General features: G+C 41.7%; 1 protein-coding gene and 1 long non-coding RNA gene across 2 annotated transcripts in view; one reads left to right on the top strand and one right to left on the bottom strand.

The window, feature by feature from the left end:
* Positions 1-19,249, bottom strand: part of LOC132159875 (uncharacterized) — a 164,233-nt gene that overhangs the window by 20,411 nt on the left and 124,573 nt on the right. The gene's annotated exons all lie outside the window — the stretch shown is intronic.
* On the top strand, positions 2,142-3,690 carry LOC132159132 (relaxin-3 receptor 1-like). The gene has a single exon (XM_059568702.1). It carries the CDS (start codon positions 2,304-2,306, stop codon positions 3,504-3,506), a length of 1,203 nt encoding a protein of 400 aa, XP_059424685.1. The 5' UTR covers positions 2,142-2,303; the 3' UTR covers positions 3,507-3,690.

Genomic DNA, 19,249 nt, shown 5'->3' with positions numbered 1-19,249 from the left:
CAGTGTATTACTTGGACTACAGCTGAGGTGAATAATAATAATACAAAATCAGCTCATTCCAATTCATGAATTTTAAATTTGGAATCCTTCAGCAAGTTTGTCCTAAAGTACTGCCTTGTGTTTGTCTTCTCTTTGAAGACAGTTTTGCTTTATGGGTATTACTCTGAAGGCTGAAGTAATTTTTTTCAGGAATGAGAACACGTTAGTGTGCATAAATTGCTTTTGATAACAAATGTGCTTTTTCAATAAAATGTTGTGTTGAATTGCCTTTCAACCTATTTTATGGACTTTGTTGTTGCTTTTTCCAATAAATGTAAAATATGTCTTATGAAATGGACAACTATCTGTCTGTCGACGCCAACACGTAAATGCCTTTCAGAACAATTTGGATGTCACAAGGGACAGAATGAGGCCAGTGCAGATGAGAAGAACAGGTGAACAAGCAATCTCAGTAAAAACAAATATGAGCATCCTTGACAAATAACTTTTTTTATGTGGCTAGACCCATTATCAGTGTAAAGTCACTATATAATCTTTAAGATATACATAGATGATTAAACATGAAAGCCGTAGTTTGTGTAGATTTCTGTCATAAACGAATGAGTCAATATGTAAATGTCAACTTCATTTTTTCTTTGACATTTTAGGGACTGTAAAGTGAATAACTTTTTAGTGTTCAGGAATGAGAAAACAGTGTGGGAGCTACTACAAGTCACTTTAAGATAAGAAAAGAAAAAAAAATACAAAAGATGCATAGATTCTGCATTATCTTGAGCTCACTAATAATATTCAAATGTAATTCAAATGTACATTTCGGGAAGGTTTCCATCTTACTCAGTGCCTCTTTAATCATACAGAGATAAACTTGCATCTTTCATCCACAGGCCACTGTGTGTCTCTTCACTTTGACATCATTTTTACTTGATTAATCTGGTGCTGATTTGATGATGCATGAAGTTTGTACAAATACATTTCTAACTCTGTGCTCCTCAAGGCAAAAACTGTGCAATTCTTGGCTAAGTAATCTTCTAAACGAACCCAACAACAACGAACCCAACGAAAGAGTCCAATCAATAAGCTATCATCACATTCATTGTGTGGATTTCAAATTTTATTTCCAATACTTATGGGTTGCAATTAAAAGTCTGAATGTGGGGGGAAAAGCTTGTGTGTGACTGAAGTTATCATGGATGGATAAAGAGAAAGAGAAAAAATAAATTAGAGTAATTGAATTGGAGTAAATTAAATTGGAGGTGGGCTCAGCACACACAAGCACCTATAGAGTGAGAAAGATCAAGTGTGTGTGTGTGTGTGTGTGTGTGAGAGAGAGAGAGAGAGAGAGAGAGAGAGAGAGAGAGAGAGAGAGAGAGAGCGAGCAATATACTTTAATAGATTTTGTTGCGAAATACATCATGCCAAGATTAGATTGCATACCTCTTGTATATAATAATAAAAAAATGATCTTTGTATGATACAATTTTCCATACATTTTTAATTAGATTTTTCTACTCTAAATCGTATTGAAATTTATATAGCCTATATACATTTATATAACTAAATGTTATATAATGAGTTTAGAGAAGCCGTCATATAGAATATAGAAGAATATTCTATATATAATAATATGTTTAATATACAATATTATATATATAGTAATAGTATCTATATAATATATAACATTATAGGCTATATAGTAATAGTATAAAACACTTTCTAAACAGTAACATTTTTAAGAAATTGAAACCAAATGTCAAATAGCACTTATATTTTCTAGAATGCATTATTGGTATTGTGACAAAAGATTAAGTGACATATTGTATCTTGATAACTTAAAAAAGAACTCAAAAACTTACATTTGAGGCATTTAAAGCTATAATCTAGGTTATTTATCCAAAACAACATTCCCCTATAAAACCGAATCACAAGTCACTGAAGTCATTGAGCTTCATCCGTTTGACTTTGTAAAACTTTACAAATTAATTTAGAATTACGAACCACAACACGTAAAAACTTGGTTTCATTATCATATATCATCCGACAGTAAAGCGGCGCGTGCCTCAGCAGCGCGCGGACGCACGTCACGCTCATCGGAGTATAAAAGAATGTGCGCGCGCTGCAGAGCGCACAGAGGTGCGCGCGAGAGTGGGACTGATTAGACGGCGCTCTCGTAGCCGGTGAAGTAATTACACATGCCAGCAGTCAAAGTGCGGTTGCCACAATGAACTTGAGGTGAATTACATGAATGGATTCGTTTCTCCGTTTGCATCATTTCAACATAACAAAGGACTGAGTGGGAGCCTGCCATGGAGAGGAATAACAGCACACAAACTCTAGAGCTGGGAGAATGTGAGCACACACTGGACACCAGTGTGATGCTGGACAACTGTACTGACTCTGCCAGCGGGAACCTGTCTTTACGCTGCTGGCTGCAATTGTTGACAAAGGAGTCTAGTTCAACGCTACAAGGTGATGGGTCTAGTTTGGCTGTGCGTGTGATGATCGCCTTCATTTATTCAGTGGTGTGCGCTCTGGGACTTGTAGGCAACTCTCTGGCGCTCTACCTGCTGCACTCGCGCTACCGGCAGAAGCAGTCTTCCATCAACTGCTTTGTGATGGGTCTGGCTCTAACCGACCTGCAGTTCGTCCTAACCCTACCGTTCTGGGCCATAGATACAGCGTTGGACTTCCGCTGGCCCTTCGGCAAAGTTATGTGCAAAATCATCAGCTCGGTCACCACAATGAACATGTACGCCAGCGTATTTTTCCTGACCGCCATGAGCGTGGCCAGGTACTATTCCATCGCGTCCTCGCTGAAGATGCACAGTCGCCGAGCAGCGGCGGCTGCGGCAAAGTGGATCAGCTTGGGCATTTGGGTCGTCTCCCTGATAGCAACCCTCCCACATGCAATTTATTCCACTATAGCCCAAGTTGCGCCAGATGAGGAGCTGTGCTTGGTCCGCTTCCCTGAAACGGGAAGCTGGGACCCGCAGTTGCTGCTAGGATTGTACCAGTTGCAAAAGGTCCTGCTTGGGTTTCTGATCCCACTGGTGGTGATCACTGTTTGCTATCTCTTACTTCTAAGAATCGTGCTTAGCCGTAGGATTAGCAGCGTGGTGGGCTCCGAAAGTGAGCAGGGCCGGCACAAGCGGTGCTCGAAGGTCACCAAATCGGTTGTGATCGTCGTCCTGTCGTTCTTCTTGTGTTGGTTGCCCAACCAGGCCCTGACTCTGTGGGGCGTCCTTATTAAGTTTGACCTGGTGCCCTTCAGCAAGGCCTTCTACAATGCCCAGGCATATGCTTTCCCACTGACTGTGTGCTTGGCCCACACAAACAGTTGCCTCAACCCGGTGCTCTACTGCCTGATCCGCCGCGAATTCCGGGCTGGACTCAAAGAACTCCTGCTGAGGGCCACGCCGTCCTACCGAAGCCTTGCCCGGCTGCTCCCACACAAGGCCAAAGTAGCTGAGGCGCCTCCTGTACTGGTTCTTGTGCAGATGGATGTTTGAAAAAAGCAGATTCTTCACGTTCATCTTGATTTTTGATTGACAGGACGAAGCAGACGTGAGGAACGTCCTTTGGGAGCTGCCCCACTTTTCCTTGTGCTTGTTCAGAAACACTTTTGCGCATTTGTCTTTCTCTCTCAACTTCCACGTACCTTTTGACGCGCAGCCGCTTTCACATGCACCTCCGGTCACCTTTGTTTGCTTTGCTGCATACTAGTAGCACATCTTAAGGATTTTTTTTTTCCTAGAGACATCCTTCAAGGGAGCGATAAATTATCCATGTGTGTTTTTCATGCTATGAAAAAAGAAGAAAAAAATGTTGAGAGTCTAGTCTTCTCTTATTAGATATAAAAAAATATGTGCGGGTGATCACTGGTTAACACATCAATCATTCAGTACTCTGTCAGTTATGCATTTGAATTTTGTAGAATTTAATGACATTGCACACTTTGATTAGTATTTCAGTGTATTTAAATCTTATGTTGTACAAAAAGCTGAGCTAATAAAATACCTATGTAGCTAAATAACAAAACAACAATTTTGTGATTTAACATTGACCAGTCAAACTGTGCAAGTGATGATGATGATTGATTTGAAAGAGATAATTCTCCTATCTCTTTTCAATTTGACCTATAACTCTGTGTTTCCTCTTCATTTAAATTAGTATTAAACAATATATATATATATATATATATATATATATATATATATATATATATATATATACACCACAATAGCTTAGCATATCTGAGCCATTAAGAGATTAAAATAACATTTTGTCAATTTACTCACCCTCATATTGTTTCAAATCAACTTCACACACAGAGAACAGTAAAGGAGATATTTAGCAGAATGTTCAAGCTGCTCTCTTCTTCACGGTGTAAGCGGATGGAGACCAGGGTTAAAAAAGGGTAAAAGCAATATGAAGCATCATAAAATTTGTCCACAAGACTCAAACACTATTTTCAATGTCTACTTAAGTCATTTGAAAATTTCTGTGAGGAACGGCCTGTAATTTAAATTTAAAATCTCTCCTGATAGCAGTAGTCACCATTCACTTTCATTGCATGAAAAGCAGCAGCTTGGACATTCTGCTATAAATTCTTTTTTGTCAAACAGGTTTTGAAAGACATGAGGTGGAGTAAATAACAGAAAGTGCTCCCTGAAATCTTTTTTATGTTGGCTGTATCCTCAGAGACTTCATCAAAAAGCCAGCTTTGGCATAAATATCTTTGTAGAAATATTTTCTTCAATAAATCATTTTGGGACTTTAAATACCCATTCCTGAGCCATCAAACTGAATAAAAAATCCAATCTGAGATAATTAGTTATATGGGTTTATTGACAACAAAATATAAAGCAGAGTTAAAGAACATTAACTCATTAATGACATTTATTTATTTTATTTACATTTGTCAGTTATTTTTTTCAGCCTATTACGGCATCATTTCACAGTCAATATACATTACAATGCCAGTGTAGGCTTTGAGGCTTTAGTGATCAGGTACCTTCTAATATACACACTTGCACATTCCTTGCACGCAGGGAGAATATCTTATAGTAAAACGATTTTTAGCCTGGCATCATAAATCATTAGTCCTGCAATCTTCTGAAACTCTTCAAAGGACATTGTTCCTATGACCAAATCTTTACAGATGAAACAGATTTGACAGCTTAAGCCACTTTTCTGGTTTATCTCCCCAATGACAATGCCAGGTCATGATTTAGGGAAGACTGGGGCGAGCTGTCACACTTTTTTACATTGGACATGTTTATCATTTTTTAACAGGAAACAAGATACAGTTAATTAAAAACATACAATTTCATTGATATTTGAATCACACTATATTGGGTGAATGCCACAGGATTTTCAGATAAATATATGTTAAATATCATTACTAATATATTAACTGATACTGTATATACAGTACATGAACACTTACACAAATAACAACAAATAAAAATGCCTCATAACTATTACATTTTTATTAGCAAAAAATATTAATAATATATTGACCGATGGAAACTGTGGCTACATGTTCAATTATGAATCTATGACTTGTTACCATAAATTAATATATAAAGAGCTTATATCCTTAAGAGAGAATCATCACAGCTGTGAGTTTCTCAGTCTAAGTGTTGAGGGCATGCAGATGAGCTGGTGTGAAAGACCATTAATGAGCCAAACTAATTTATCTGCATCTGAACTCAACTGTGCTGAATAATTACTTGCGGTGACATTTTGGCCCAGTGTCGGATTCAGTGGTGTGCTTTGTTGTCAGTATATTGAAGCCCATTGGGTGTTTTTGTTGCTGAACTTACTTCAGTGTCTGTATGAAGTGTTATTACAATATTATGTTGTTTGTAAGAATATATTATACTAACCAAATTTGCAAAAAGTTCTTTGAGACAAAAATAAATAACCCGGTTCAAATGATGTTCAAATGATGTCTTAAGGTGTAATTTACCACAGTATTACACAGCCTAATAAAATAGTATCTTGTTGATTATGGCTATTAGTAAAAGGATACCGTTAACTGAAATCTGCATTCACACCACAGGTGTCAGTATCAGTTACAAGACAATTTCAGTACTAGCCAGTGCAGCCAAAAGAAAGTCATATCATTCAAAATCAGCCTACAAAAATTATTACGAAAAGTTGGATTACCTCTACGTCATTTCTAAAACAACACTGGTAATTGAAAACTTCTGCGAGATACTACATCCACACCACTAGGTGTCAGTATCAGTTCAAGACAACTTCAGTATTGGCCAGTGCAGCTAAGAAAGTTTATGCATCCAATATGCCTGCTTCCCTGCCTACTACATAATAGGTGAAAAACAGTATGTGAACAGAGTGGTATGTCTGAATTTATACTTTCATAAAATAGCAGGCGAAAATTGTACATATGGTGGACACTTTACTGTCCCATTGTCACACACCTGGACTCATTTTGTGTGTTTTTGCCCCTGTGACCCAGTTTCTGTCTTCCGTGTGTGGTTTGATTGAGTTCCCAGGTGTGTCTAGTCATTTCCGCATGTGTTCCATGTCCCTGTTTATTTAGTCATGCCATCCACCTGTGTTTTCCCAATTATCCTTAGTATAAAAGCCTTGTCCTTTCAGTTCTGTTTTGTCGGGTCTACTCGTTACTAGTCACTTGTCAACTTGTCTACTTGTCCACCCGTTTACCTGCTACTTGCCACTTGCCACTTGCCACCTGTTATTTACTACTTACCTTGCCTATGTTTAATTTAATAAATCCTTGTTTCGTTTATCCCTCGGCTCCGTGTTCCTTTCAGCAGCGTAAGCCGTGACAGAAGACCCGACCTAAAAAGTTTAAGAACTGCGTGTTTTCCCTCCGTTTTGTTTTCCGTTTTTTCACAGTCTTTTTGTTTCCGTAGTGTGTCATGGATCCCCTCTATCGCCCCGAATACCTCCTCCTCCTGCTGGAGCAGGAGGGACTGTCTCTCGAGGACCATACCAGATGGTTTCTCTGGATAGCTAATGCCACCAGCTACCCGGACCACGCGCTCTGCACCTTTTATCACGCCAGCCTGAACTCCAGGTGCAGAGCGTTGTCGCCCGAAGATGGTCCTCGGGAGGATTTCGCCGCTTTCATAGAGTGGAATCTGGTGAGAAATGGGTCACCTCTCACGGTCGGCCCAATGGAGGATCTCGCCAGGTCCACTCTGGACCCAGAGCCCAGCCTACAATCTCCCCACGGTACGAGGCATAAGCCCGAGCCCACCGATGACGGAGAGCCAGAGAGTTACCCGTCAGACCAGGTGCGAGAGCCGGCGACACTGCCCACCACGAGGGAGCAAAATGTGGAGCGCCAAATGGGTCAAAATGAGGGGGTTTCCAATTCACCTATGCCAGATCCTCTGTTAAGCCCAGGAAGGGCTCCTGATCTTCCGTTAAGCCCAGGACGGGCTCCTGATCCTCCTGTAAGCCCAGGACGGGCTCCTGATCCTCTGTTAAGCCCAGGAAGGGCTCCTGATCTTCCGTTAAGCCCAGGACGGGCTCCTGATCCTCCTGTAAGCCCAGGACGGGCTCCTGATCCTCTGTTAAGCCCAGGAAGGGCTCCTGATCTTCCGTTAAGCCCAGGACGGGCTCCTGTTCCCCCGTTAAGCCCAGGACGGGCTCCTGTTCCACCATTAAGCCCAGGACGGGCTCCTGTTCCCCCGTTAAGCCCAGGACGGGCTCCTGATGCTCTGTCAAGCCCAGGACGGGCTCCTGTTCCCCCGTTAAGCCCAGGACGGGCTCCTGATCCTCCTGTAAGCCCAGGACGGGCTCCTGATCCTCTGTTAAGCCCAGGAAGGGCTCCTGATTCCCCGTTAAGCCCAGGACGGGCTCCTGATCCCCCGTTAAGCCCAGGACGGGCTCCTGAACCCCCGTTAAGCCCAGGACGGGCTCCTGATCCTCCGTTAAGCCCAGGACGGGCTCCTGATCCTCCGTTAAGCCCAGGACGGGCTCCTGATCCTCCGTTAAGCCCAGGACGGGCTCCAGCCCCAGAGCTTACTCCAATGCCTGCTCCTCCAAAATTCCCACCCTCCCACCCACTCCTGCCTCCTCCTCCGCTGTCGTCTGGCTGCCCCTCTGCTCGCCCTCAGCCTACCATCATTGTGGTGCGAGCTCAGCGGGACCGCCATCCTCCAGCGGCGCCTTGGTCGGCGTCTCCCTCACCTCCGCCTCCAGCCTCTGAGGCCTGGACTCCGCCTCGGCCCGTTGACCCGTCGGCTCCACCATGGCTCCTAGCTCCTTCCTCTCCGCCGTGGCCCGGCAGTCCACATGCTCTGCCTGGCTCCCTCGTCCCTCCGGCTCCGCCTTGGTCTGGCGTCGTCCATCCTATGCCTCGGGACTCCACTCCTCCGGCTTCACCTCATCCCTCCATCCCTCCGGCTCCGTCAGGCTCCTTCATCCCCTCGGCTACACCTCAGTCCTCGGTCACTCTGGCCTCACCGCGGCCTTCCGGATCCACATCGCCGCGTCAGTCACCAGAGCCATCAGTTCCGCCTAGGACCTCCGGCTCCTCCCCGTCACCCTGGCTCTTCGGCTCTCCATCTCCGCCTCGGGCTCCTCCTCCACTTGCTCCGTTGCCGTGGGTCGAGTCCCTGGAGTCGGTGACCATTCCTCCTCCATGGCTCCTTCCACCGTCGGCCCCACCTTGGGCCGTTATGGCTGTGGCCTGGGTCCTGCTGGGTACCTCCTGCTTCAGATCCTTCCTGTCTCCTCCCTGGCTCCTCCCTCTGTCATCTCCTCCCTGGCTCCTTCCTCTGTAGTCCCTGTCTGCTGGCCCCCTCCTGGGAGGCTGTCCTCCACCGGAACCTCCTCCCAAGTTCCCACCCTCGCCTCCCTTTGTTGTTTCTACGGTGCGAGGACGCACCTACCGGGAGGGGGGAGTACTGTCACACACCTGGACTCATTTTGTGTGTTTTTGCCCCTGTGACCCAGTTTCTGTCTTCCGTGTGTGGTTTGATTAGTTCCCAGGTGTGTCTAGTCATTTCCGCATGTGTTCCATGTCCCTGTTTATTTAGTCATGCCATCCACCTGTGTTTTCCCAATTATCCTTAGTATAAAAGCCTTGTCCTTTCAGTTCTGTTTTGTCGGGTCTACTCGTTACTAGTCACTTGTCAACTTGTCTACTTGTCCACCCGTTTACCTGTTACTTGCCACTTGCCACTTGCCACCTGTTATTTACTACTTACCTTGCCTATGTTTAATTTAATAAATCCTTGTTTCGTTTATCCCTCGGCTCCGTGTTCCTTTCAGCAGCGTAAGCCGTGACACCCATGAGGCCATGGCAATGATGTAACATAACTGATTCTGTAGGTCACATGATTATGACAACAAGGCAAATTTAGTACATCCAGAATAAATTCATGCTGCCCATTCATAAAACATACTTAACAGTCATGAATTCCATCCTTCATCATATGTAGTACATACCTTTTATATGATTTTGGTCTCAAATTTAGTTTCTTTTCAGATGTAGTAGGACTATCTACTCTAACAGTATTGGATTTCAGATGCACCTTATAATATGTGGAGACTATAGGGGTTTAACGGTATGAAGATCACAGTTCGGTACGTACTCCGGATCGGCGGTCAAATAATAAAAACTAAATAATTCCACCTAGATGTGAAAATATTAACTATTATATTAAATTATAATGTTATATATATAAAATCTGCAGTACATATATACAGATCAGGAATTAATATGTGAAATATATTTGATTTAGTTTACAGATAAACAGGGGGGGGGTGCGACACGTAACGTAGCATATATACGCTGAGTTTTAGTTCATTTTTGTGACATACTTAATTTTTTCACAGAAAGGAAACTCAAAAGCAATGTCAAAAAGCGACATCCTATTTATTTTCTTTATTTTACAAAAGTACAATGTTTTGTATTAATTGCGAGTGTAAAAGTAGACCTTTTACAGTGATGCGTTATTAATAAGACAATAAATGACAGACTGTTTTAAGTTGATTCTGCTGGTATAACGAAAGATCTGAAGTGATCACGCCGGCACGCACACATAACACATCAGTTCCAGCATTGTTAACTTGACAGCACAGTTGGTACTTTATATATAATAGTTTAGCATTCAGATACATCGCAAATATAGAAATATCATGGAATATTTGGATTTGTGCCGAATGAGAGCGGTAGGATACACAAGCACAAAGCTCCATTTCACAAACAGTTGAGTGCGCAAGCCTTTGAAGTATACTCCTTTGTCAGACTGTGAGAGACACATTCAGAGTCAGCACATGGTCACTGTCTAGTGGGCTTTGTTTTCAAGTGCACAGCTCATGGTATTCGCTGTTCTTCTGCTCGCAGGCGGTTATCAAACAGTGTTGCATTGCTGCGGGTGCCCCCTTCTGGATTGGGGGTAAATTGCCTGTATTTGTTGTAAGGCCTCATGCACTGAACCGAGATGTCTGTACTGTGACGGTTCTGTATGAATACATGTGTCATTCCACCCCTAGTGGAAACATCTGTTAGCATTAGCATTTAGCATTAGACACCAAAATAACGTTAACAGTCCCTCACTATTCACTAATAACCATCTGCTATAAATATTAGTGTGACGAGTGGGGCGGGGCCGAGAGACGTGGGAACAGAGCGAGGCTGGTGGAGTGATTGGAGATGAGCGACACCTGCTTGACCCACCGGTCTCAAGTCCCACAGAGGAGATGGAAGGATATAAAACTGGAGCGACGACAGTGAAGGACGAGAGAGGACCAGGCCTGGGTTTTAGTTTGTGTTTTGGTTTTGATTTTATGCGCGTCAGTCGTCCGTGAGGGGCTGACGCGCTGTTTTGTCTTTATTTTGATTATTAAAACCTTATTTGATTGTCCACCGGTTCCCGCCTCCTTCTTCCCGATGATTATGAAGTTTTAATTGTTACAATTAGCAATACATTTTACTTGCAGTTAATACATGGCCAATTTTGAATGACAATTCATGAAAAAGTATACTTTTTAGAAGCAGATGGTGTTGTTAAAGCATCTATCAACAGAAGATGGCTATGTTTAACCAGCTTAGCTCATTCAAAGTAAAATAAACAAAACAAATACAGAGTGTACCTTTAAAACTTTGAGATTTGTGAAATTGTGAAAGACGGGCTTACAGTACAGACCCACTGCAATCATTAAAGTATAGCAAAAGCTAGCCAACAAGCTCCAATAAAGTATGCACTTAAGAAAAGTATTCACTTAACTCTAAAGAGGACTCGAAAATAACGAACACTCGCTCCCCAAAGCCAAACCTGGATATGAGGTTGAAGATAATGGCTTTCTTTTCTTTTGATGGGGGCTACATACACTCTCCAGGCATGGCTAATTGCAAAGTGTGTTATTATGGGATGGTCCCGTGGTACAGTTGCCTAGCAACAAGCTTCAGCCAGTATCTTCAGTCAGACAAAAAAAAATAAAAAATAAATAAATAATAATAATAATATCAGCCCTGCCACCTAGTTTGAGGGTGAGACCCTTCCTTTCTGTAATTGAATTTCACCTGCTGTATGTAAAAAAAATGACTGATCCATTTTTCTCTTTTGTGTTATTGTAAAAAAGTTTCAAAGTCATTGTACTTTTTTGTAACACAAGCTCCAAATATGGTATGTACGCCTTTCAGTTTGGATTTTTTTTTTTAAATCTGTTTTGTTTTCCTGCCGAGGGAGATAAAAATAACACTCAATCATCAAACATTTGTATGCTCCATTTTCCTGTTGGATTTGTCAGAACACTAGGGGGCACATGTTCAGTTTAATAATACTCTGTAAACAGAATGTAAATCTGTATGAATTGCCTTTTTTTTTTTTTGTGCCATTTTGTACAGTTTGTTTCCATTTATTCAGCTCAAATGAATACCAGAATATATTGAATAACAACAACAAACAATAACAAAAAAAAACTAATTTACCTGAGTACACGATTCACTTTTTTGAAACAACACTATATAATGTTTAATAATAAAAATAAAATAAATAAGGATGCTATACTGTATAATATAATATAATATAATATATTGTACTATAATAATAAAACATATAAATAATTGTAAATAATTAACAAGTAAAAATGTGATGTGTGTGTGTGTGTGTGTTACTTTAGTATTATATACATGACTGTGACATAAACAGCAGTATAGCTTAGCAATTTTGTAATTTACTTCAGTTCAACTTCAATTAAGTTTTTCATCTAATATTTCTATTTCATTTGATCTAATTTTAGATTTTAATCGAATTAAGTCATGATCAAAACATCAATGAAAATGAATGAATGAAAAAAATGTGAAATATTATTGTGTTGTTCATTTAAATATTATAAGTCTAAAATGGAATTGGAAGATGGATTTACATTGGAGTAAAAAACCCAAATGCAAACGAGAGACTTTGTTGCCCTATTTTGCATGCCTGTCACTTTTCTAGACATTAAATTGAACATTTTCAGTTCAAATAGAAGATTATTATGATCATTGGTGGTTAGTGGGTCAAATAATGGGCACCTTGAGACCCCATATGAGGGGCTGCTATTGAGGACCACAGCAGGATTCACATCTCCATGTTTCAATATCTGAAAACTAGCTGCTTTATTCTTTATGACATTCTATACTATGATTCATTTATGGGCCTCTGTGCAGCACGGCAATCATTGAAATTCAACGAAATGATGAATTATTAAATCTGTCTGCTCCTAGTTGAGGTAAAATGTAAGGAAGCGAACAACTTTTGTGTTAATGAGGAAAACTTTGTTGGGTTTAAGCACCAGGAAATGGTAGAGGGAGAGGAGAGAGCATATGGAGCATGAGAAAATCAGAGATAAAAAGAAAATCAAAGGTGATTCAGCACTGTGTGATGTGAGATTTTTGGGTCCATCAGACAGAGCTGAAGTGACTGCATTCACAAAGGCATCCTGGTTTTTAAGTTGGAGTTGATTCCTCAAAATGCTTGCAGCATTTGTTGTCTTCTGATTCTGACTATATATCTTGTTCCCAGTATATCTGGATAAAGGCATCTTGCGCTGAAGCTTCTGCTTGTGATCTTTCATTAGGCCGGTTAATAGTTTCTCATTAATGGCTGAAAACTGAAAACTGACATGCTGGACACATGCACACTTACATATAGAGTAATTGAGACCGGGGCTAGTTGTCACAGTTTTCGCTGCAGTGATTTCTTAGGGTAGGTTTATTGTTAGAAGTCAGTTTTCTAACAAAAAGTGCACCCCATGAATAAAAAGACAAAATAAAAAAATAAATATATTACACATAACATTTTTATTATTGAATTATAAAAAAATCTATATAATTTACTTTAAATGCAATAATAATTTTAAAATTAATAATTTTTGTGCTTAATTAATTTTTTTATTGCAATTCAAATAAAAATATATACACACCTGAATATACACTGTAAAAAGAAATGAGTTAAGTTTACTTAATTCAGTTGTGCAAACACGTTACCTTAATTCAATTAAGTAATCTTAACTTTATTGTTTTAAGTGTCATTTAAATCTCTGCTCATATATTAAAAGTATTCCTTACTTATTTTGAGTTCAATTTTCTTAAGCCATTTAAAGTTTTCTTAATTGATTCTGTGATCTGAGGAACATTACTACTCAGAATTACTGAGACTCCCAGAGTGCATTGTGGCATGAATAAATTATGCAATTGCTTTGTTTTACAGTTGTTGTTTTTATTTTCCAGTTTTATTTGCTGTCTTGTGTCAGTAGTAGTAGCAAAAAAAGCAAATAAAATGGTTATTAATAAAAATAAATTGTTGTGATTTGTGTATTGAACGTTGAAGTCTGTGAGTGACTTGAGCTATTACCACAAACATGAAAGGACTTTGTCAACTTAATAAAAAGCTTATCAAATGTTCATGAAAAACAATGGAATTGTAAAAGATCATAATTAACCACAAAGCAATACACTAATATCTTAATTCAAAGATAGATCACTTTCTAAAAGAAATTTATTTTGTATGAAATAACTCCAATTTCATATTTGTTACAGATTGTGGTGCAGTGCTAAACTTAAAACAAAGTGCGAGAGGAGGATAAGGAATAAATGAGGAGTTTACTGACGATAACGAAGAATACAGACAATATTAACAAGATCACATTTAGCATACAAGTCACATATATTCAGATTAGACACATTTAACAATAACGATAAACATTACGATAATCACGGACAAGGGAGAACTAAACAGGTATTTAAACACACAGGTGATGAGGGAACTGGGGACAGGTGAGGATCAATCAATTAACTAAAACAAGAAAAGGAAGATGACCAAATAAGGAAACCAAAAGTTCATAAAGGTGACAGTTCGCCCCCTACCGGAAAGGTGCATCCTCGCACCGCAAGAGGAATACCAGCGGAGGGAGGGTGGGGGTTCTGGAGGCGGGCGAGGAGCAGGCCAGGAGCAGGTGACGAGGAAGCATGGAGGTAAGGACCAGGGCGGAGTGGATGGAGGGAGGAGCAAGGGAGGAGCCCGGAGCAGGAGGAGCCAGATGGTCCACCAGAGACCAGCCAGGACGGATATCCATGGTGGAGTCGACGGCGGGAGGAGCCACGGTGGAGAAGCGGCCGACGACACCAGGGGGCCGACAGGAGGAGACTGCACCGGTGGGTGAGGAGCCCAAGATGGAGCAGCACAGCCGCAGAGCCAGGGTGACGTTGAGGATCCGGAGGGCCTAGGTGGAGCAGAAGGCTCTGGCGACCAAGGCGGAGGCGGGGTCCTGGAAGACCGCTGTGGAGCCGGAGTGACGGAGGATGACGGTGGAACCAGAGGGAAGGAGGAGCCTGACAGAGCCGGAGGGATGGAGTGACGAGGTGGAACCAGAGGAGTGGAGTCCCGAGGCGGCGGATGGTCGACCACTGACCAAGGTGGAGCCGGAGGGACGAGGGAGCCCGGTGGAGCAGGTGGGATGACAGGCCACGGTGGAGACGAGGGAGCTAAGACCCAAGGCGGAGCCGCTGGGTCAAAGGACCGAGGAGGAGTCCAGGGCTCGGAGGCTGGAGGCGGAGACAGGGCCTTAACATGCCAAGGCGGAGCTGGAGACTGGCAGTCCAGCGGCGAACCATCGTGCCCAGATGGCGCGGACTGAGGGTGAGCTGCGGGATTGACTGGCACCAGCAGGGATGACGAGGAACTGGCTGGTCTAGGAGGAGGAGAGAGAGGAAGGATGGGAGGAAACACAGGAGGATCAGGGCTGGACGGAACCAGTGGTAGTGGAGCAGAGGGACTGGCAGGTTTAGGAGGAGGTGGGAGAGGGAGGCTGGGAGGGAGTACAGGAGACACAGAAAATTCAGAGCTGGGCGGAACCAGCGGAGACATAGGAAATTCAGAGCTGGGCGGAACCAGCGGAGACATAGGAAATTCAGAGCTGGGCGGAACCAGCGGAGAGACAGAAAATTCAGAGCTGGACGGAACCAGCGGAGAGACAAAAAATTCATAGCTGGGCTGAACCAGCGGAGAGACAGAAAATTCATAACTGGGCGGAACCAGCGGAGAAACAGAAAATTCAGGGCTGGGGCGGAACCAGCGGAGAAACAAAAAATTCAGGGCTGGGCGGAACCAGCGGAGAAACAGAAAATTCAGGGCTGGGCGGAACCAGCGGAGAAACAGAAAATTCATAGCTGGGCGGAACCAGCGGAGAAACAGAAAATTCAAAGCTGGACGGAACGAGCGGACTGACAGAAAATTCAGGGCTGGGCAGAACCAGCGGAGAAACAGAAAATTCATAGCTGGGCGGAACCAGCGGAGATGGAGCAGAGGAGCTGACTGGAGGAGGTAGGAGTGGGAGACTGAGAGGGTATACAAGGGGATCAGGGCTGGATGGAACCAGCGGAAAAACAGGGGATACAGGAATTACCTCCATAGACCAGTCCATAAGATCCAGAAGTTGCTCCATATTTTTTCCCGAGATCGCATACAGCTCACCCTCAGTCGCAGGAGTGTGGGCAGGGCTTTCCTCCACGCCCTCGATCTCCATGAGGACTCCCACGATGCACGGTGTTGCCAGCTCACACACCTGGTCAGTCGCGCTGTCGAGGTCCTGCATTGGCTCGGGCTCTGCGGCTGCGGTGGGCTCTGGCTCCGTGTGGCCTGATGGTGGCTGGCTGGTCTCTGGGTCGGGAGTGGGGCTGGAGATATCCTCTTCAGCGGTGCTGATGGTCCACGAAGATCCATTCTTCTCTAGCACCCACTCCACAAAAGCGGCGAAATCCTCTCGGGGACCGTTCGCTGGTAGGCGTGCCTTACTCCGCTCGCTCAGGCCGGTGTAGAAAAAGTTAGAGAGCGAGCGGTCGGGGAAGTGAGTAAGGCACGCCAGATCTAAAAAGTCCCTGGTGTGGTCCTCCAGCGAACGGTCCAGTTGCTCCAGGCACAGGAGACGGACTGCTGGGATGGCCATTCCGGGAGAGGAGGAAAAAAAAGGAAAAAAATAAATGAAAGAAAAAACGCCGCTAAAATAAACTATACTGTTTAGGTCCGTGATTCTGTTACAGATTGTGGTGTAGTGCTAAACGTAAAACAAAGTGCGAGAGGAGGCTAAGGAATAAATGAGGAGTTTACTGACGATAACGAAGAATACAGACAATATTAACAATATCACATTTAGCATACAAGTCACATATATTCAGATTAGACACATTTAACAATAACGATAAACATTACGATAATCACGGACAAGGGAGAACTAAACAGACCAGGTATTTAAACACACAGGTGATGAGGGAACAATCAATTGACAATGAGGATAAATCAATTAACTAAAACAAGAAAAGGAAGATGACCAAATAAGGAAACCAAAAGTTCATAAACGTGACAATATTGTATTGCTGCATTAATTTTTGAAGAAAATTATAAGAATCCAAATGAAGTACCAAGTGCCCAACCAAAAAGAACTCTAATCACTGTAATGGTGAGTAAAACAAACAAACAAACAAACAAACAAAAACACCTTTTTAGAAAAATCTAATTCCATTTATGAAGTCAGCTTATGTGATGTTCTAAGTTTTACTGAAAATTCAACATGACTTTGGGAGACAAGTGAATGCAACTAATGAAAGATAACTGCAGACATGGAGGAAATTGGTGAAAAGTCTATTAAGACTCTTCTTCTGTTGTTATGTTGCACTTTAGCAACATATTAGTGCACTGCTGCCTCTCACTGGTTTATTAATGCCATTGGTACCTTTGCGGCTACTTAACTATAAGTGTCACTAAAAAAAAAATAAGTAAATTGTTTTATGTGCCTTGAAAGTAGCTGCAACTTAAAACCTAGTAAGTATAACAACTAAGTAAAGATAACTAAATATATCTAAGTGGAACATATCTTTAGTCCAACAAACTAGATGCTCTTAAGTACTTTTACCAAAGTTATTAGTTGAACTATTGCATCTACCTGAAAGTTTACATAACACAGTGTAATTAAGTAAATTCAACAAATTTGTAAAAGTCAGTTATATTTACTCACTTTTCTTAAGTAGATTCAGTGATTACTTTTTACAGTGTAAAGTATATTTTATATATCTTTGATTATTAATGTTTTGCTATGTAATTTAAATAAAATTGTTCAATTGTATAATAAGTAATAAATATATAGACTACTTATGAATAAATCAATCTATTTATGAATTTATAAAAATAATAATGATAAAATAGATAGATGATAGTGTGATATTGTATTTTCTATTAGTCTCGATTTAAAAAAAAAAACTTTTAGTTTTAATAATTTAAGTTCAGTCCTAAGCAACAAGCTAAAATGTTTTGTATAAATATATATAAAAAACTTTTTTATTTAGTTATATTTTATGTTTAGTTTATTTTAAAATGATTGTGTTTAGTATTTATACATACATTTTCACCATGTGATAACTAGCCTCATTCTTTCTTTAACTCTGAATTCATGCAAACCCCCATCAAACAGTTCTACCTAGACCCCCAGACAAGTTCATAAATTAATCTGACACGTGAGCCTGTGGGATCTGTACTGAAGGGAATATACAGCCACGCTCTTTGGAGACCCAGACGATCCGCTTTGACATAAGTGGATCATGAAGGAGATCCGTCAGGCGAGGCTCAATAGGATTGCCCACTTCACAGATAGGCTATTCAAAGTCACTCAAAAATCAAGACGCAACTCTGCGCTACTTAGCTTTCCAACCAAGAGGTGTCAGTGATAAATGCTATCTGCCGAGACCCAGCCTAATGCACATGGCAGTCTTTTCACAGTCTTGATTATTTGGCGAGCCGGAGTGGTGGCTGTGTATTTCCACAACGCGTCCCGAATGTCTCGACTGTCGCACTTGCACCGGCGAAGTCCAAAAACCCCAGAAATCCAGGAGGAAATTCAATTACTTACTCTCGGCTCGAGGAATGAGCTCATCTCCATATTTATTAGGATACCAACCAAGCGAAGTCCTCGGAGTTCAATTACGTTTATTATTCTCTAATGTGCTCCCACAAACTCTTTTCATTTCCAATATGACACAGGCGCTCGGCCGCCACCAGTCCTCTCAAGATTTCTCAAGGGCCCTGAGAGGAACTTTGATGGGGCTTGAAATGAAAACCTCAACGGTTTTCAAAGAAGTATAGCGGCAAGCTCCTTTCTCCTACTCCGGGTGAGTGGGAGAGAAGCCATGATCAACCAAGACATGAGGGCTCTGTGACTCAGAAAGCCTTTCTAGCGGCACTGATTTCGGGGCGGCTTTATTCTCCTGAATGCATCCGTATCTAAAAACAAGCTTTCGTCGGAGTGCGTCTTTTATAGTCTGATGAAATGAAAAGCTGCAATAATGAACGGAGGAGAAGGATGGAGCAATGTTTCTCAACTCTGCCCTATTTTCATGTTAATTGAGTCGAGTCTTCGCTTTCTGAGACATGGGCTCACAATTATCATGTGTCAGTCAGGCATGGCGAGGAAGACTCATTCAATCAATCACCTCTCCAACAAACGGTCCAAAAAATCCCAAAGCAGGTGGAAACAAAGCCTTTGAAGATACTATTGAGTAGCCTTGAGAGCAGGTGCTCAGAAACATCGAGTCCACATAAACTGATATTTCAGCCAGGTGGATTTTGAAATTGTTATTACAAAAGGGATTTTGTAAGTAAATGCTATATATATATATATATATATATATATATATATATATATATATATATATATATATATATATATAGTGGAGGAAATAAGTATTCAACTATTCAAGTATTCAAGGTCA

The sequence above is a fragment of the Carassius carassius genome, chromosome 16 (genome assembly GCF_963082965.1).
Source record: "Carassius carassius chromosome 16, fCarCar2.1, whole genome shotgun sequence".
NCBI lineage: Eukaryota > Metazoa > Chordata > Actinopteri > Cypriniformes > Cyprinidae > Carassius > Carassius carassius.
Note: the sequence above shows the minus strand (reverse complement) of the source record. Positions and strands in the feature narration are given on the sequence as shown.